The sequence below is a fragment of the Orcinus orca genome, chromosome 11 (genome assembly GCF_937001465.1).
Source record: "Orcinus orca chromosome 11, mOrcOrc1.1, whole genome shotgun sequence".
In the NCBI taxonomy this organism is placed as follows: Eukaryota; Metazoa; Chordata; class Mammalia; order Artiodactyla; family Delphinidae; genus Orcinus; species Orcinus orca.
Genome location: NC_064569.1, coordinates 95,311,739 through 95,332,431, shown reverse-complemented (window position 1 = coordinate 95,332,431; position 20,693 = coordinate 95,311,739). Strand labels below are relative to the sequence as shown.

General features: G+C 44.8%; 1 protein-coding gene across 1 annotated transcript in view; it reads right to left on the bottom strand.

Moving 5' to 3' along the window:
• The window catches only part of EP300 (E1A binding protein p300), a 74,363-nt gene extending 63,587 nt beyond the window's left edge, over positions 1–10,776 (bottom strand). The window contains exon 1 of the mRNA XM_004279520.4: positions 9,363–10,776. Within this exon, the coding sequence (XP_004279568.2) occupies positions 9,363–9,456 (94 nt within the window). The 5' untranslated portion in view covers positions 9,457–10,776. The remainder of the gene's footprint in view (positions 1–9,362) is intronic.
• Positions 10,777–20,693: the final 9,917 nt, after the last annotated feature.

Below are 20,693 nucleotides of genomic sequence, written 5' to 3'. Positions count from 1 at the left end.
TTTTTGGCTGTGTTGGGTCTTCGTTGCTGCACGCGGGCTTCCTCTAGTTGTGGCAGCGGGTGCTACTCTTCGTTGCGGCGAGCAGACTTCTCATTGCAGTGGCTTCTTTTTGTTGTGGAACACAGGCTCTAGGCGTGTGGGCTTCAGCAGTTGTGACACATGGGCTCTAGAGAGCAGGCTCAGTAGTTGTGGCGCACGGGCTTAGTTGCTCCGCAGCATGTGGGATCTTCCCGGGCCAGGCTCGAACCCGTGTCCCCTGCATTGGCAAGCAGATTCTTAACCACCGCGCCACCGGAGAAGCCCGAGTATAGTAACATTTTGAGAGAAGCTTTGCAGTGAGGGTTGGATTTGTTTGCCTAATTGGGGTTTGCTCCAAGGGAATGCCTATAGGGGATCCTAGATGGTGAAACTATCGTACCATTTCTGAAAAAAAAAGAAAAAGTCTCCTAGAAATTGTATATCTGTAAAAAGAAAGGGGAGCGTGACTTTTAAAAAAAATCTGCTACATTTTCTACATGCATGACAACTGGTAAACAAAACTTGGATCTTAAGAAAATAAACAGTTCACTTTGTTAACTACAATTTACCAAAAACTTCAAAGACAAATGATAAGTGCATTTCAAGAGATAAATGACAAACCCTAAGTCTTCCTGCCATTAGGTTCCCTCCCTGCTACTGATCCTGTGCAGTGTCACTAGCATTACTCTTTCCCTGACCATGTCACTCTTCTCATAAAATTTTTATCCAGATGGTGAGATGAATGTCAAATTCCTTAGCATATTTGTCTTTCCATATTAGGACCCTAACATCCTTTTCCATCTGTCTCCCATGAAAACATTCCACCGTATGGTCTGTTCCAGTCACATAAAAACCACTTGTATTTGTTCCACCTGAAATACCACTCCAACTTTCCCTACTTTTTTTGTCTTGGCTGCACCGCATGTCTTGCGGAATCTTAGTTCCCAAGGAGGGACTGAACCCGGGCCCTCGGCAGTTAAAAGTTCTAACCACTGGACCACCAGGTAATTCCCAACTTCTAAGAAAAGGTAGGTCATGCTCTCCTACCCCCATTTTAATATACATTTTCTATATGAAGTTTTCCCCCAATACTCCAAACCCATCCTGTCAGAAATAATCCCTATCCTCTGCCTTTATCTAAAACATTTAAAACTTATCAGAGTAGGGCTTCCCTGGTGGCGCAGTGGTTGAGAGTCCGCCTGCCGATGCAGGGGACACGGGTTCGTGCCCCGGTCCGGGAAGATCCCACATGCCGCGGAGCGGCTAGGCCCGTGAGCCATGGCCGCTGAGCCTGCGCGTCCGGAGCCTGTGCTCCGCAACAGGAGAGGCCACAACAGTGAGAGGCCCGCGTACCACAAAAAAACAAACAAAAAAAAGCAAAAAAAACCTTATCAGAGTATAACTCATGGGAAAACTGTGTGGATACGTGTACTACCAACTCCACCAGATCCTAAAGGCTTTGAGAGCAGAAACTGCACCTTGATTCATCTTTACATTCCAAATACCTAAAACTTGGTGGGTAGTCAATGTTTCTTGGCTCGAATGAAAGGTGCTCCAAATGAAAATAGTGACTACCCAATTCAGGAGAATCACACAACTTCAAAATATGCAAATTTAACTCATCACAACCCCTCCCCTCATCCATATCCATACACAAACTCTTCTCTAAGTATTGAATAAATGACATCCTCACCAATTCTGCTACCCAAGCTTGAAACTTGGGAATTACCCTTGATTCCTCTATGGCAATATTCTGACACTAATTAATTAATCCCCAAGTTCTGCTGACCACCCATGTTCTCTCAAACCTTTTCACTTCTTTCCGTGTACTAATCCAGGCCACCCTCATCACAGCTGGAATTCTGAAACAGTCATCTCACTGGTCTCCCTGCCTATTTTCCCCTGTTCCTTTCCAAACCATTCCTCGCTTTAGTCAATCATCTAAGGTACAATTCTGTCCATCCATTTAAAAGAGCTAAAAAAATCTAAACTCCAATAAGCAGTAACTCCAATAAATCCTGCAAGATTGGCCCCTTGCTCACCTCTACAGTTATATTTCTTGCTATCCCCCAGATAGACGAAATTTACAGATTCCATGACAGACCATCTCTTGTTTTCAACCTGGGCTCACTCTTAGAAACCCTTTATCCTTCAAATCCCAAGATCAGACACCGATTTCCTCAAAAAAAGCCACTAGAGCAACAGTAACTACAGGTTAGGTACCCGTTTCTCCCACTGTACACCGTGCAAATACAACACTGTACATTGTACATATACAACACTGGTCACATCAGACTTGAATGTCGTTCTTTCCCCTTATCTACAAACCCCAGGAAGGAAGGGCCCACGTCTTTCTGGATCACCAGAGTATTCCCTGTTTTGAGTTGAAATGCCGGGCATACAGAAAACGTTGGTCCAATACAGGACGTTGGTCCAATACAGGACAACTGGCAGCTTGTCAACTCTTTTAAACTAGTATTTTTCAAATTGTGAGTCACAAGCCATAGTGGGTCATGAAATCAATATAGTGAGTCACAACCACCACTTTTTTTTTTTTTTTTTGCAGTACGCGGGCCTCTCACTGCTGTGGCCTCTCCTGTTGCGGAGCACAGGCTCCGGACGCGCAGGCTCAGCAGCCATGGCTCACGGACCCAGCCGCTCCGCGGCACGTGGGATCTTCCTGGACCGGGGCACGAACCCGCGTCCCCTACATCGGCAGACGGACTCTCAACCACTGCACCACCAGGGAAGCCCACGACCACCACTTTTTAAAACATGAAATGCAATAGAAAATATCAGAGTATATTATAAGTAGTAAGGCTAGGTAGGATAAATATTGTTTGCTCACTTCCTGAGACAGGCTCTCTGGTTCTCCATGTAAAATGTAGTTCTTACTTGGGTGTGGTCAAAAAATATTGAAAAGCTCTGCACTGCCCCTTCTACTTTTCTTCCTCCTCCTTTAAGAAAGTCTTCTTTTAAGACCCAGATAATGCACTTCCCTGGTGGCACAGTGGTTAAGAATCCGCCTGCCAATGCAGGGGACACGGGTTCTAGCCCTGGTCCGGGAAGATTCCACATGCTGCGGAGCAACTAAGCCTGGGCTGAGCCTGCACTCTAGAGCCCGCAACCCACAACTACTGAGCCCGCATGCCACAACTACTGAAGCCCGCGCCTAGAGCCCGAGCTCTGCAATAAGAGAAGCCACTGCAACGAAAAGCCTGCACAACGCAACGAACAGCAGCCCACACTCGCCACAACTAGAGAAAGCCCGCGCACAGCAACGAAGACCCAACACAGCCAAAAATAAATAAAATGATTAAAAAAAGACCCAGATAAATAAAAAATAATGCTCAACCACATGATTCTTTAGAAAAAAGCCATTCTTACCTTGATCATTTCCAATAAGAACAATCTTATTTCTCATTATGCCTTAAATATTTATGTTCATTTCAATTACTTACATATACAAGATTCCCCTATGTGACAATATATATACTTTTATTTTAACCTCTGCTGCCATATTCTTATACTCTCAAAAAACTTAATCTTTGAATAGATGATGTATACGCTAACTCTGCACCTTAAAAGTAAGGCTCTGTAAGCCTTACTTTTAAGACCACTCTCAACTTCACACATTTTGTTTTCTCTTTACCCAATCTATCTGTATACCCATTAAAAAAATCCAGCACTGCTTTTTTGGGATATATTTAGCAGTAAAGTTAAAAACAGTTAACACTTAATGAAAACATACTATGCTGTAGCAAACACTGTCCTAAGTATTTGACAAAGAGAATTCTCATTTACTATCCCTTACCACAATCCTACAAGGTGGGTACTACAGGTGAGGAAGCTGAGACAGAGAGATTAAGTAACTGGCCCAAGGCTCACAGGTAATAAAGGCAGGTCTGGGATTTTAACTCTACTAGTCTGACTCCAAAACAAATTCTCTCACCACTCACTTTTTTCCAGCAGTTTAAATTTTATACTCTCTCTCAACTAAATTACTCCTAATTGCCTTTTGGGGCATTTATTTAAAAAGATCTACATCTAGGGACCTCCCTGGCGGTCCAGTGGTTGAGGCTTCACCTTCCAATGCAGGGGGTGCAGGTTTGATCCCTGGTCAGGGAGTTAGGATCCCACATGCCTCGTGGCCAAAGAGCCAAAACATAGAACAGAAGCAATGCTGTAACAAATTTAATAAAGACTTTAAAAATGGTCCACGGGCTTCCCTGGTGGTGCAGTGGGTAAGAATCTGCCTGCCAATGCATGGGACACGAGTTCGATTCCTGATCCGGGAAGATCCCACATGCCGCAGAGCAACTAAGCCTGTGTGCCACAACTACTGAGCCCGTGTGCCACAACTACTGAAGCCTGAGCGCCTAGAGCCCATGCTCTGTGACAAGAGAAGCCACCGCAATGAGAAGCCCACGCACTGCCATGAAGAGCAGCCCCCACTCGCAGCAACTAGAGAAAGCCTGCGCGCAACAACAGAGATCCAACGCAGCCAAAAATAAATAAATAAAATTAAAAAATAAAAATGGTCCACATCAAAAAAATCTTAAAAAAGAAAACAAAAAGATCTACATCTAAAAACAAATGATATCCAAATTGTTCAGAAGAGGCTTAAAACCTCAATGTTTATTCTCTTAAACATTTTTTGAGACCTGAGCAATAAAATATTTTACCATTAAAATTTCAGAAGAAAATTACCATCCATTTCATGAAAAAAAATCATCTGCAAAAGCCAATGTTTTAAATATTTTACATGTGGCATAATTTAAGTTTCAACTTGCCCATTAATTTCTCTAATGCTTGCCACACTAAAAAAAATTCAACTTCAGTAATTCGCTAAAGAGGGACCCTAAAATTTCAAAAACACACAAAACAAGTTGTCTTATTTTTCCATTAATTGTTGGGTGTAAGAACTGGCAGAATAACTCTTGAATTGTTTTTGTAAATATACCAGGAAGAAGCATTTTACACTTCCACTTGTATCTGCAACATTCTTCCTACTCGTTTTCTTTCTTATTTACCACTTAATGTCCTTACAAAAACACCACAAGGCACTAATTTTCAACTTCTCGTTTTACCCCCCCCCCCCACTTTATAGAATAGACTAAGGAAAAGGTAGAAAGCAAAGTAAAACAGAGAAAACAATGTCGCAACCAAGGCAGAAACCTTTTCCTCCCTCCCCATCATCCAATCACTGGACATGCGAATACATTTCTTACCTCTGTAACAGAATATGAACTCCAGCTGAAAAAGGGAACCCTTGTTGTAACACATACAAGATTTACAACGTAACAAGTCACCTTAACTTACTATCCACCACAGATAGCTTTCTTGAAGCCCTATAAATGAACTTACAAAGCCTTGAGAGTAAGCAACTGCCAGAGTTCGAGACACTTAGTAAAACGTTTTGCAATTTAGCAGAGAGGTCGGCAATACCTCGCTGGACCAAAGAGCAGTAACTCAAAAACTTCAGAAGCAGAACTCTCATGTAAACGCTGATGCCCGAAAAATAAAATTAAAACACAGTATCACAGATTTAAGAGCTAACAAAGAAATGATCTCCAAAAAAAAATATTCTAGTTATATGACAAACCACTAAGACACAATGGTGTTGAGAAAGTAAAACTGACATTTAAAAAATCCTTGCCAATGGAATATCACTCAGCCATAAAAAGAAACGAAACTGAGATATTTGTAGTGAGGTGGATGGACCTAGAGTCTGTCATACAGAGTGAAGTAAGTCAGAAAGAAAAAATACTATATGCTAACACATATACATGGAATCTAAAAAAAAAGGTTCTGAAAGTGTAAAACATAGCTAGTGGGAAGCAGCTGCACTGCACAGGGAGATCAGCTCGGTGCTTTGTGACCACCTAGAGGGGTTGGATAGGGAGGGAGACGCAAGAGGGAGGATATATGGGGATATATGTATACATATAGCTGATTCACTTTGTTATACAGCAAAAACTAACACTACATTGTAAAGCAATTATACTCCAATAAAGATGTTAAAAAAAAATTCCTGTCACAAAAAAATCTATTGTGTACACTAATCTAGGGGTCAAAATGCAGATGTATCTGCCCTGTGCCTTCAAAATGAAAACGGGCATAAAATCCAAGCCAATTTTGACACATGGGTACACAGCAGGGCCACAAAACCATACCAAGACCAGAAGAATCTTTTACCCTACTAAATATGCCAGATCCTAATGCCGACACGCCTCTTTCCAGAGTCTGTTCTTTCAGCCCATACAGCATCAAGTGTTCACAAAGCAGTGACAAAACATGTCCTGTGAGCAATGAAGGCAATATATCATCCTCATCATTCCATCACACAGGTGATTATCAGAAACAGGTTCAAGAAATATTTGAAGGACAATGTATTAACTATTCTGGTCAATAATTTTACCAAAAAATTTTTGCAAATGGTTTTTATGATGGAGTGGTAATGGAGGTGTTAGGACAGGAAGGCATTTGATTCCTCAAACAGTTTTGATCTAACCATGCCAAGTTAAATAGTATTTTCAATGTATCAAGTGCAAAGATTGAAACAGGAACATAAAAATACAAAAGTGGTAAGTCTTTCTCCCCATTCTAACATGTAAAACTTAAATGTAATTCAAATTATTTTTATCAACCTAGAAAATTTTTAGAAGAATCTTTGAAAATTAAATAAGTCATTTTTATTCTGCATCAGTGGATAACCTTAGAAAATCAAATTTTGGGATTTAAGTACTAATTTGTTTTGTAACACTTTAGTTTAGCATGTCGACCCAACTGGGTTCCAATTTTCCTTCCTATAAAACTGGAACATGCAAACACTCTTGGCAGGTACACTTACACTACTAAAACTGCAAGCCTCAATCATTCAAAAAAAGTTTCTGGAGTCTAGAATTTTGGGATAATTCTGAACAGTTCTAAATAAAATTAATCAAGTACGAAGGAATAATTTACATTCACATTTACAAAATATGCGGCAACTCAGAAGTAAAAATGTAGAAATTACAAGTTTAAAATGTAATGTTTTAAAAAATGAAGAGTCTCTGTTAAAAGTTGACTGCAAACTTATACTACACAGTGCTAGATGCAAATAAAAATCAAAATGTAATGGTGCCCAACTTGAAGTTCACAGGGGGACAGTATATTCTTAACACTCATTTCTCCCCTTCCCCCATCAAAAAATCCAAACTGGTTAGCATTAAAAATTGGATACCAAAGAATTCCTGGAGTAGAATCTTAAGGGGGGTGGGGGCAGAAAAATCAACCTACAGTACAAAATTTAGAGAAAGATAAACTCTTAGGACTAAGACTGAATTAATCTCAGTGCTGAGGGTTTTATATTATAAAAACCCACTTGATACATTTAGCACTGTTACAATGATTCAAAGATATTTCAAGTAGCAAAACAGTTCCTGTGCATTAGTCAGGTGAGACAGCACCAAAATGAGTTAAAGTTACCAAATACACAGATCAAATATGGAGACTGCAGCAGTGCACCTGAACAGAGATATTTGAACAAGAGAGCACAGCCTCCCTTTCAGACCTTGCATTACTCTAAGACTAAACTGTTCAAATCAGGAGTCATCAAAACAGTACAAGTAAAAAGTTTTCTCTACAATATTCCCAGTCACTGGCTAACTCAAATGTAAAATCCATTACCATATTACACAAAAACTAAAGAAACAAAACAAAAATCTACAGGTGAAAAATGTGTCTAAAGGTGATCTAAAAGTCCTACCAAGTGACATTTTAGTAAGTACAAAGGAATACAATACTCCATATGGGTATGAATTCTGAGGAAAAAACACAGGTTTTAAAAAAAATCCCTGAAGACTACAGAAACTTCAAGGAATGAGGACAGATCAAAGTTCATGTACTGCCAACGTTACAAGCCTGAAGCAGAGGAACTCTGCAAAAATCCTCAATCTTTGCAGGTTACCTTAAACTCACGATACATCTTTCTTATAAAAGCAAAGAATCCAAAGCATTTGCCATATCCTTACGTTTTTCACCCACAGAAACGAGCCTACTTAGAACCACGCTTCTTTAGAAGTTCTCTACAAACTCAAAGGGTACATTTAACTCCATTATGCACTCTCACTGGCAGATGGAGGAATGACGTTGAGCCTGTTTTCTCAGGGAGTTAAAGAGATGCTCCGTAGTAAGGGGGAACATCTTGTAGACTGTCAGATGGCCAGCCATTCTTCATCTTCATTACCCTGGCACCTCAAACAACTAAGACAGCAAAAGAGAAGGTCGGTGGCCATCAGGATAGCATCAAACTAACTGTAAGAAGGGAATGATGGAAAGAAGTCTCCCCGAATTTCTCTTGACAAAAGGGCTAGTCCACAAGTGAGTGAAGTAAAAAATTTGAAGAGCTTTTTAAAACTAAAATCTGGATCTCCACATATGTTTAAAGTGTAAAAAAGACAAAACACACAAATACAAAACCTACTGCACATTTAAAATTCTTGTATTATCAGTTCATGTTTGCAGTTCATGATTGGGACTCTTTCAACTTTTAATCTTGATTTCCAAGTACATAACTCCATAAAATCTGTTAGCCTCCCATCCAGCCCTCCCCAAAGAGAAAGTAACTGCAAACTGCAAAGAAAATGCCTCTGTCCTCTCTCCCAACCTAAAAACCCCAGAGTTTCAGACGTTTTGGTCTGGCACCAAAGAAATGAGATGGAAAATGAACAGCGCTCCATATTGATTTTTAAAGCAAATGGGGGTGTGGGGGGTCGGCAAAAAAGCTGGGAATGGTAGATAAAATAATTCATACCAAATTTCGGGTTTGACGTTTAACTTCACGTCAAACCTGAAATCCTGGATCTCACACACACACAAATAAATAAAACCAAGATTTTTTTATATCCTCATCCTCAACAGAAAATCTCATGTAAAGAGAAATTCTTGAAGAGTAGAAAGCAGAGGAAACGGGACAAGTACGATCAGGAAGAAAGGATTCACGATTCCTCATTTATCAACACAGAAAAAGTAAAATTGCAAAAAAGGCCCTTACACTCAAATGCACTGGCATTTCCAAAATTAAACTGAATGGGAACAACAATAAAGGCCATTTCTGCAGCACCACTCAATACCTCTAATTCCAGAACACATAGCGATATGACATAGTATTGCAATAAATGTATTAAGAAGGAAAGAAAATGGTTGGGCTACTGGACGCCTTCGACCAGTTCATTCAAACACCTTTAAAATCAATCAAGAGGCAGAGAACTAGGAAGAGAGAGAAAGAAAATATGGACGAATAAAGCTGCGAAGAGAAAAGATTAAGGAGGAGATGGAAGGCCAGGGTTCCCAAGACTAACCTGTGCCATCGCTGGCGGACGCCGAGAGGGCCGGAGATGAGAGTTTAGGCCGCTTGGCTGAAGGCGGCCCCGGTTCCACCACATTCTCGGCCATTTTTAATTCTTTCGGAGATACGGGCGAGGAAAACGAGAATCCCCGGGAAATCTCTTCTTCAGGCCTGGGTCCCCGCCCGGATCCCTGGGGTGGGCTTGGGGGGCTCCGCCGGCCCCCGAAGGGGGTGGGGTAAGTTCCTTTTTCTCTTCGCCGGATCGCGGTGGCTGAAGAGGGATGCGGGCTCGATAGAAAAGGTAGGGGCAAGTGCGAGGGGCCGGGCCTGAGCCCAGGCCCGGAGGAGGGCACAGGCACACAAATGCGCCGAGCGCGTCCGCTGCGGCGAATCCCCGAGAACTCGCGGCTCTAGAGGCGCAGTCCCCGGCCCGCCACGGCCGGCCCCTGCCCAGCCGAGGTCTTTCGGAGCTCCGCCGCCGCCATCAGCTTCTTCCTCCTCGGCGCTGTCCTCCTCCTTCTCATCGCCACAAGGAGGCGGGGGCGAAAAGGGGGGAGAGGAGGAGGCGACGAGAGACACTCACCTCCTCCTGGTGCCCCCTCCCGGACCTGAGCCCCCACCCTCCGAACCCTCCTCTTGCCGCCGCGCTCCGCGCCGCCGCCGCACCGGCCGCTAATGGCCGCAGAGAGCTCGCCCGAGCCGAGAGCCAGGCTGGCGCCGCCGCCTCACATCGCGCGGCGGGCGGCGGAGGCGCGGCGAGGACGCCGGGCGCGGAGCTCGCCGGCGCAGAGGGCCGAGGGGGCCGGGCCGAGCAGCGCCGCCAGCCCGCGCCGACGCCGAGGCCACCGAGGAGGCCCCGCTCTGGCGGGCAGCGCAGGCGGCTTCCTCTCGCGCCGCGCTCTCCTCCTTCGCCCTCCCTCCCGCGGAAAATAAATAAATACGGCCGCCGCTACGGCCCCCACCCCCGGCGGCCAGATGCCGGGAGCGCCCGCCCCCCGGGGCTCCGCTCGGGGCCGCCCTCGGCGGCGGGCGAAAGCGCCGCGGGGCGCGGGGTTATGTAATGGTCCCCCCTAGGCGTCGACGCCGGCCCGGCTCCCGGGCCGCGGTGGGGGTGTGTGCCGGCGGGAGGGGGCTGGGGGTCGCCTCAACCCGTGCGCCCCGGGCCCCCTGCCACTGTCTCGGCCCCTGCCGCCTCTCTCCGTCCCGGCTCTCCTCCGAACTCTCGCTCCCGCAGTTCGCACTCAGCCCGGCACCCCGCTTGCCCACTCTCGCCCGCTCCCTCTCGCCCTCTCTCCCCCCGAGCCTAGCACACAAACAAGATGGCGGCTGTTGTTTCTTCCCTCTGCCGAATCCTCCTTACAGGCTAGCGGTAGCAGCGGCGGCCGGAAATGAGCCAAGGGGGGGGCGGTGAAAAAAAGGGGAGGGGTTCGGCCTCCAGAGGGAGGTGGCAGTGGGCGGGGCCTGGGCCCGAGCCGCTCTCACAATGGGGGAAGAGGACCCGGGGGCGGGGCCGGCTCCAATCACGGGATCCGCCCAAGGCCCCAACGCGGTTGGCGCTTCCGCAAACTCCCCCGGCGTCACCCGGTGGCTCCCTTTAAAGGGGAGGATTTGAAGGGGGGGGTCAGGGGCGGGCTCGGTATCTATTTTCAGTCGGTGGACACTTACGGGGGACTGTGTCTGGGTTGGGTCTCTGCGTAGGAGATCGGTGGGAACTGGGGGTGACGGGGCTGGCAGCTACTCGGGGAGGACGACAAGTCGCCGCACAGGTGGCCGAATGGGAACGCCATGGGGATGGCCCTGTGCCCCGGGCCCTTTGGCGGCCTGACTTCCGAAGCCGGTTGAATTTACCAGGCAGGGGAAACCCCGCCGCCCGGTATTCCAGGCCAGAGACAGTGCGTTCCTCTCCATCGCTTTCCCAAAGGGAAGGGCTCACATCCAAACATCACACCAATTACGAGTTGTTTCCTTTTTCTCTTAATTTTAGTTTTTTGACAATGGACATATATTATTTTGAAAACCAGGAAACAAAAATCACAGCAGTGGGAAGATGTTTTAATACCAGATCTAAATTCATTTCTTACCCACCGTGTATCCACATTACCCCTACCAGTTAGCAGTCTCACCAAAGGAGCCTTGAATTATTTTTGTGAACCACATCCAGGACCTGATGACATTTTAGGGTGTTCCTTTTAACCCACTCTCAAACCAGCTTAAAAAAAGACCATGTTTAGGCAGTGCCTTAAAGATAACGTAATTAGGGGAAAAAAGCAAAAACATACTATGCTAAAGGTAATGTAAGGATGGAAAAAAGCAAAAATGTAACGATGAAGGAAAATGCTTGAATATAAATAAAATGTGGTGTGTGATAACAGTTTTGCAGAGGAGGGCCTTGCCAGCATTCTTTCACATTCCTACAGGTTACAGGATTCCTCTGTGTTTGGCCTTGGGTAAATTGGTGGCAAGATCTCCCCAAGGAAACCCCCAAACCAGTATCTATGGAGATAGTTAAAAGCTTTTAAACATATTTCAAATCTTATGGTCCTTAGGTGATGTATGCTTGTCGTCCAGGATACTTTGATTTTTGTTGATTTTGTTTATTGCCTTTTAAATGAATGAATAGGAGAATAAATAAAAACCTAGGAGTGAAAATCTTAATGAAGCAACTCGGGTTGCCAGCAAGGATGAATTCTGTCCTGTGATTTCAGGCCTAATTTACCCCAAACTTTAGTGGAAAACCAGGCAAATTGAAAAGGACAGTACCGACTAACCTTAAAGTTGTTACAGGATGGATTCACCATGTTGGGCTAAGGTCAGAACTGGCCTTCAGGAATGATTCAATTATCTTTAATAGTTTATACCCACATTCACAGTCAAGAGGACAGAGGAAAGAAATATGGACAACACCTGGAAATTTTGCCTGTAATTTCCTCGTGGGAGGTGGCTCATCCGATTTTTTGACCTTTGGGAAAAGATTTGCCTAGTTTTGCAGAGGATGCAGCTTGAGGCTAAACAGCATTCAAACAGCCCTGGCCCATCTAGCCCCAAATACTGTGGGACTAGGTATAGGAAACTTATCAAGGAAGATCTGAGGAACATCTCATGAGAAAATTCTGCAGAGAGGAGTCAGGGGCCATGGATCTGCCCGGAAGGGAAGGCTCTGCCTGCTGTGAATGGGGAATTCTGAAGCATGGCACTCCTGCTTTACCCTGAGTTTGACACTGAAGTCAGTCCTATTGGGAGTAGCTGGAGGAATGTTGTCAACACAAAAGGCAATCAAGGTGAAACTGCAGATGTTTTCAAAAACACAGAATTGAATCTTCAGCTTGGATTATATCTAGCCTAATCAAATGAAAATTTAATCAATTGTGGAGTGCTACGTGTAGGTGAAGAGAGCATTCAGAATGGTGCGGTGGCTGGGTGGTGGGAGAGAGTGGGGAAGGGAGACACACCAGACAGTAGAGCCTGGCAGGTGAGAAGTCAGCCAGGACTGGGTTTAAATTCCGGCTCTGTCACTTGGCAGCTGTGTGACTTGGCTCCTCATTGGGAAAATGGATTTTTTTCTTTTTTCTTTTTTTTGAAAATGGATTTCTTGATTAGACCTACTTTACTGCTGTGAAGACTAAACAGGATAATTCATGAATAATGCTTAACACAGTGCCTGGCATACAGTAAGTACACAATACACCTTAGTTGTTTCTGGTCATTCCTTCTAAAAGGGAAAAGGTCTTACGTAACTCAGAGAGTTGCTAGGAGAATGAAAATGAGATCACTGCACGTAAAGTGATTAGCAGTGCCCAGAGCCTGGCGATTGCTCCTGGGCTACCACACTGGCCTCTCCATAGTCAGAAGGAAACATCTCACAGGGTCGTCCAATTCCTTTAAGACATTCTCTGTTCACCTCGAAACATCTGATCACTAATCCAGCTTCCCAGGTACCCTGATTGCCAAAAGGAGACCCCTAGAGAGTGGCACAAGAATAGGAGAAGAATGGTATTACCCCAGGGTGAATCCATCAGTTGCGTCTGGTCGAGATGCTACCCATATGACCCACTGGTACGATAGCCTTAGTTCATCCCTGCCCGCTTTCCCCAGGATCTATACCTCTTGTTTTGTGTTTCTTATTCCTATGTCCCTCTATTTGTCCAGCTGGATATCTGGGGACCATCCATGAATCCACATAGTCCTCCCTATTCCTTCTTCCTCACACCCAGTCAAGTCCTGTGGATTCTACTTCCTGAATTATCTTCCAAATCAAGGATGTTGAACCATGTGCAAGTATTGCCTATTCACAAAAATTAAAAAAAAAAAAATACTCTTGCTCTTCCCTGGTGGTGCAGTGGTTAAGAATCTGCCTACCAATGCAGGGGACACAGGTTCGAGCCCTGGTCCAGGAAGATCCCACATGCTGCGGAGCAACTAAGCCCATGCGCCACAACTACTGAGCCTGCACTCTAGAGCCCGCGAGCCACAACTACTGAGCCCACATGCCGCAACTACTGAAGCCTGCGTTCCTAGAGCCCGTGCTCCGCGACAAGAGAAGCCACTACAATGAGAAGCACACGCATCACAAAGAAGAGTAGCCCCCGCTCGCCACAACTAGAGAAAGCCCGCGTGCAGCAACGAAGACCCAATGCAGCCAAAAATTTAAAAATAAAATAAATAAATAAATGAATCTTTAAAACACAACAAAACAAAACAAAAAACCTTTTATAGGTGTGGCCTCAGCAAAGTTTTTCCAAAGCACTGTCATCAAGAGAAAAGTGGTTCACGAACTTGGGTTGCTCCTGCAGATGTGAACGTGGACAGGATTGTGAAAGTGGCCGCACATCCTTCACAAGGAATTATTGATTTATATATTATATACTCTTGTAAAGTGTTGCCGACATTTGCAAGAACACTTTTTTTTTTTTGTGGCCACGCTGCACGGCATGCGGGATATTACCCTGACCAGGGATTGAACCCTGTACCCCTGCAGTGGGAGCACAGAGTCTTACCCACTGGACCACAAGGGAAGTCTCCACATTTTTTTAATATCACACATTTAATAAGATCTGTTCTTTTTTTTTTTTTCCTTTTTTTTGCTGTACGCGGGCCTCTCACTGTTGTGGCCTCTCCCGTTGCGGAGCACAGGCTCCGGACGCGCAGGCTCAGCAGCCATGGCTCACGGGCCTAGCCGCTCCGCGGCATGTGGCATCTTCCTGGACCTGGGCACGAGCCCGCGTCCCCTGCATCGGCAGGCGGACTCTCAACCACTGCGCCACCAGGGAAGCCCCTGTTATGTGTATTTTACCAACGTTTATTTAAAAATTTTTTAAATGGTTAAAATGATAAATTTTGTTTCATATATACATTTTGTTTTAAAATATAGATGTGTATATATATATTTTTTACCACAGTAAAAAACAAACAGCTTTGCAATGATGGGGTATTATGCAGTCATTTAAAAACTAGTAGGTAGATATGCAGTACCATAGAAAGATATCCATATATTGCTAAGGACAAAGAGAAAATTATAGGACAGCAAGTAAAGAATGGCTCTATTTTTACAAATGTAATTAATAATAATAATGGGTTAGAAACAGAGTGAATATGCACCCAACTGTTACCAGTGTCAGGGTGAGAGCAGTGATCTGGGGAGATTTCATTCTACATTATGAATTTTGTGGTGTGTGAAATCAGAACCAAAAAGTGTTTTTTCAAAAACCTTCAATAGTTCCTCTTTGCTGTTAGGGTAAAGTTTCATGTTCAAGAAATGGCCCTTGCCTACCTGTCTCATTCCTCTCAACTTCCTTCCTTGCAGGCAAGTGGAATTATTTTTATTCTGTTGTGCCATGCTTTCTCTGTCCCTGGGACAGTCACACGTACATTCTTTCTGTCTGAAACACTCACCGCCCTCATCCCTTTTCCCCACTTAATTCCCAATCACCCTTCAGGTCTCAGCCCACACATCCCTTTTCTTGGAAAGTCCTCCCCCATCCCCCCGAGTCCAGGTTACCGACTCCTCCCATGCCCTCCCATGGTGAGCATCCTACACTTCTAAACTGCCCCCCATTTCACACTGTGACAGTCCCTGTTGGCCTTTCCCTGTGGCAGCAGGAAGGGTGACTATATGGTCCATCTCTCTCTCCCCAGCTCCTAATTTAGGACCTGATGCGTAGTTAGAACTCAACACAAATTTCTTGAACAAATTAATGGATACCATTGACTTGTGAATCTGGTCTGGGTTGGTGGGTCTCCCTGTCCATCCTCATCTGTTTTTCTGCAGTGACAAGGATTTTCTGGCCTTGAAGAAGAGATGGTCTTTTTTCTCTGTCCATCAGGGTGCCAGCCAATCTTCCTCTCTCCTGAAGTCTTGAATGTCTTGACCTGGATTGTTTATAATTACAACAGAAGGAGAATGTTTGTATTCATTAATGATCTGGGAAACTGGGGCTCTAAAGTAAGTAAAATGTCCTTCACGAGACCCCAGACTGAGGCAGAGGGAAGGCTTGAGCTCAGGGCTTCCAGCGTCACATACAGGCCTCTTAGCACTGAACACTTAGGGTGGGAAGCAGCTTCCTCATATCTCCGGCACCTCATACAGGAACTGCCACAGAATTCATAGCCAATGAGTGTTTGTTGAATGAATGAATGAATGAATAAAGGAAGAAGAAAGTTCTATACATAAACACACACTCATAGTATCTCTTCTATAAAATCAGAAGACAGAGTGCCAAAGCCACAAAAGCAGCCACAGAACTTGTAATTGTCCATGTCATTAGGCACAGTGTCCCACCATTAAGACTGAAGTGGACGAGCATAGTCTAAGGTAACTGAGGAACTTGCGTTCCTTATACCCTGAAGCAACCTTTACTGAGCATCTTCTCTGTGCCCAGCACTTTGCTGGATATTGTGAATTCCAACATGGGAAAAACACTATTCCTCTCCTCTGGGCACACTATCTGGTTGGAAAGAAACTCATAGAGGTAAAGTTCCTGGACAGAGTGATAGAGGCTCTCTCAGGGCAAACAAGGATGGTTAATTCATGAGCGAAAGCACTTGTCACATTGGTGCCTCTATGCTGCTCACCAAGGCTGGAGCATATGCTAATGAGAACAGCCAGGAAGGATTGGATACCAGAAAAGTGGGCTTGGCCAGGCCACAAAGGACCCTGTGTGCCATGCTGGGAAGTTTGGGCTGAGACCTAAGTCCTGATTTTTTGTTTGGGTTTTGTGGTCATTTGATCTATAAATTAGCACATCTGTACAGTAATTCAGTGGAATATTAAAATGTGTTAGTAGTATTGCAAATAAAAATTTGATTGACTGCAAAATAAGAAAAACGATGACCTAAAATTTGCTACTTTGTATTCTAAAAGGGAGCTCCAAAGGATGACAAAAGAGACAGATATACAAATAAGATGTTTTCAATGCCTTGTACTCCTAAATTGAGTGTAACTATTACCAAAACGTGTGGGTTTATCAGACTGTGACGCTACCTAAAAGATCTCAAAATAACTCTGCTCTGCTGTCTGCGGCAGAAAAGGTTCTGCTCTATTCGGCAGTAGCTCATTCTTTACTATTGTTGCTATGTGACAAACTATTGGCTCTCAGTGTTACTCCAAGCCTGCTAGAGAAGGAGGGCGGGCAGAGGGCTCTGAGAGAAGCACCTTTCCCAGAATCTAATGTAACAAACGTGTCCTGAGCATTTTCAAGATTCCCGCACGGCCCCTGGCCCTGAAGATACAGATATCCAGTTCAGTTCAGTGACCATTTATTGAATAACTCCTATATGGGAGGCACTGTGCTGGGCTCCAGAGATAGAAAGATAAATAAAATTCCCATGGTTTTGCCCTCAGTTGCTCACTATTTAATGGGAGAGATAGTTTTGTGAACAGGAAACTACAATCTAACATACAAGATGCAATGAAGGAGGCTTGGATGCTGTACAGACACTCAGAGGGGGTACTTCAGGTGAGGTCAGCTTTGGACATGGTGATGTGCTTGTGGGAACCCATATGGAGATCTCCCATGGACAGCTGGATGTACAGTTTTTAGGGAAATCAAACTCGGTCCTTGCCCTGGAGGGTCTTGCTATGGAGTGAAAGAAACAGAAATGTGAATATAATAGATCAATTACAATACTCTGCAGTGAAGGCTAACACAGGGGTTCACAAAGTTGATGGTATGACTACCTTGGCCTGGAAGTTGCGATGTCCCTCTAGGAGACAGCCTAGGAGGAGCTGAGTCTTGAATGATTCAGAGTGGTTATCCTTGTTAAAAAAAAAAAAAAAAAAAAGAGAGGCTTATGTGAAATAATTGAGCAGCTCCTCTTTGGCTCTGTAGTCTAGGCACAGGTAAGAGGAGAGTGCCCAGAGCTGGCACAGCAAACATAAAGCTTAGAAGCTGGACAATGGCCACTGGTAAAGTGGCTTACTGGGGAGCTGAATGTATCACCTGGTGACATAAGATGTTTTGGGGTGTTGAGGTCATTAGAGGCGGACAAGGCAGCAAACCCAGTGTCCCCCACTCTGCCAACCTACAGATATCTCATTCTGTAGGACTTCAGGTACACGTCCATGAGACTCAGGTGAAATACCTGCCGTGTTCTCCTACCTGCAGCCTCATTGCAGGTTTATTCTTTGCACTACTTCTTTGGCTCATCTTGGCATAAATCATAGTCAGAGCAACTTCAAGTCAAGTCCAAATCAATATTCTCACTCATCCTTGAACATTAATTAAATTCTGTGCTTTGACCCAACTCAGCTTTCTAGGTAAGGGAAACAGACTCTGTAAAGGCCTGAAGTCACTGTTGCCGTAGCTAAAAGTGTGTAGAGCAACTAATAGGAGATTCGTGAAGTCATGTATTAATTTATCAAAATTGTTTGAATTGGCACCTCATGTGGCAAACAAAGGGTTAACGTATCCACAGGGCTCTTGCAAAAAGATAAAGGAAAAAAAAGTAGAAAAACATTGGGCAAATAACCCTCCCCAAGCAATAAACAGTTGTGGCTGACAAACCTTAAGGTGACTCCCGATAATTCCCACCTCCTGGTGTCCATGCATCTGTGTAATTCCCTCCCCTGAAGTGTGGGCAGAAGCTGTGGCTCACTTCTAACCGGTAGAATATGGCAAAGGTAGCGGGATGACACTCCCAGATCATGCTGTATTACGTATGACTGTATCAAGAGCAGCCACGTTGAGGAAGCTCACCTGGCAAGGGACTCTGGGTGGTCTCGAGGAACTGCAGGAGGCCATCAGCCAACACAAAGCCAGGGCGTCAGTCATACAGCTACAAGGAAATGAATTCTGCAACCATCTGAATGAGCTTGGAAATAGATTCTTCCTCATTTGAGCCTCCCAATGAAAATGTAGCCCAGTCGACACTTTGTGCGGCCCTGGGAGACGCTGAAGTAAGGACCCAGCTAGGCTATGCCTGGACTCCTGACCCACATAAACTGTGAGATAATAAATATATGTATTGTTTTAAGCCACTAAATTTGTGTAACTTGTAATGTAGCAGTAGAAAACTAAAACAATACAGGAAAGGAAATACCAACAGGACTTTTTTTTATGCAAATGTATGTATGTATGTATTTTTGTATTTATTTATTTATTTAAGCCTCTCTGGGTGGCTTGTGGGCTTTTAGTTCCCGAATCCTCGGCAGTGAAAGCGAGGATCGTAACCACTGGGCCACCAGGGAATTCCCCATGCAAATGTATTTTTAAGTAGGTAATATATTAACATGGTTTAGCACTGTAAAAGACAGCTTTTTCGTCCTACTCTTGTCCCCCAGTGACAATCTTTGTTACCAGTTTCTTCTGTATGCTCCCAGAGCTAGAGCTAATCAGTGCACATATGAGGAAACAAATGTATATTTCTTTGCCTTTTTAAAACTATTTTCTTTTAATTAAGTGGTATTATACATATGCTATTCTGAACCTTTATTTTTATTTTTATATTGTGAAATACATCATACCCACAGAGGAGTGTATGAAACATATACATACATTTTAAAGACAAAGCCAACACTCTGTAAAACCGTCATCCAGGTAATGAAATCAAATAAAGCCAGTATCTTAGCAGCCCTACCCCTGGCTGGGTGGCCTCTCCTATCACAAACCCCTTGCTTCTCAGAGGAGGTAACCACTACACTGACTTCAGTCATTATCATTCCCTAGTCTTTTTATTTTATTTTATAAATTTATATTATTTATTTATTTATTTTTGGCTGCGTTGGGTCTTCATCGCTGCGTACGGGCTTTTTCTAGCTGCAGCGAGCAGGGGTTACTCTTCATTGCAGTGCGCAGGCTTCTCATTGTGGTGGCTTCTCTTGTTGCAGAGCACAGGCTCTAGGCGCACGGACTTCAGTAGTTGTGGCATGCGGGCTCAGTAGTTGTGGCTTGCGGGCTCTAGAGCGCAGGCTCAGTAATTGTGGTGCATGGGCTTAGTTGCTCCACGGCATGTGGGATCTTCCCGGGCCAGGGCTCGAACCTGTGTCCCCTGAATTGGCAGGCAGATTCTCAACCACTGCGCCACCAGGGAAGTCCCCCTAGTCTTTTTTTTTTTTTTTAATTTATTTATTTTTGGCTGCGTTGGGTCTTCGTTGCTGCTTGTGGGCTTTCTCTAGTTGCAGCGAGCGGGGACTACTCTTCCTTGCGGTGCGCAGGCTTCTCATTGCAGTGGCTTCTCTTGCTGTGGAGCGCGGGCTCTAGGCGCCCGGGCTTCAGCAGTTGTGGCACGCAGGCTCAGTACTTGTGGCTCATGGGCTCTAGAGCACAGGCTCAGTAGTTGTGGTGCATGGGCTTAGTTGCTCTGTGGCATGTGGGATCTTCCCGGACCAGGGAACAAACCCGTGTCCCGTGCACTGGTAGGCGGCTTCTTAGCCATTGCACCACCAGGGAAGTCCCCCTCCTAGTCTATTTAATATAGTTTTTCCTCCTATGTTTGCATCCTCAGACACTGTACAGTAGTTTAGTTCCACCCATTTTTGACCTTTATATAAGGAGAATCATGCTCTTCATTTGTGACTTATTTAGCTTGCTTTTTTTTTTGCGGTACGCGGGCCTCTCACTGTTGTGGCCTCTCCCGTTGCGGAGCACAGGCTCCGGACGCGCAGGCTCAGCGGCCATGGCTCACGGGCCTAGCCGCTCTGCGGCATGTGGGATCTTCCCGGACCGGGGCACGAACCCGTGTCCCCTGCATCGGCAGGCGGACTCTCAACCACTGCGCCACCAGGGAAGCTCTAGCTTGCATTTTTATGCACTTCGGCCATGAGGATGAATGAAGTTGTGAGTTGTTCATTCTATTGCTGTATGGTTTTCCACTGTTTTTAACAAACTACAATTTATTTTTCCATTCTACT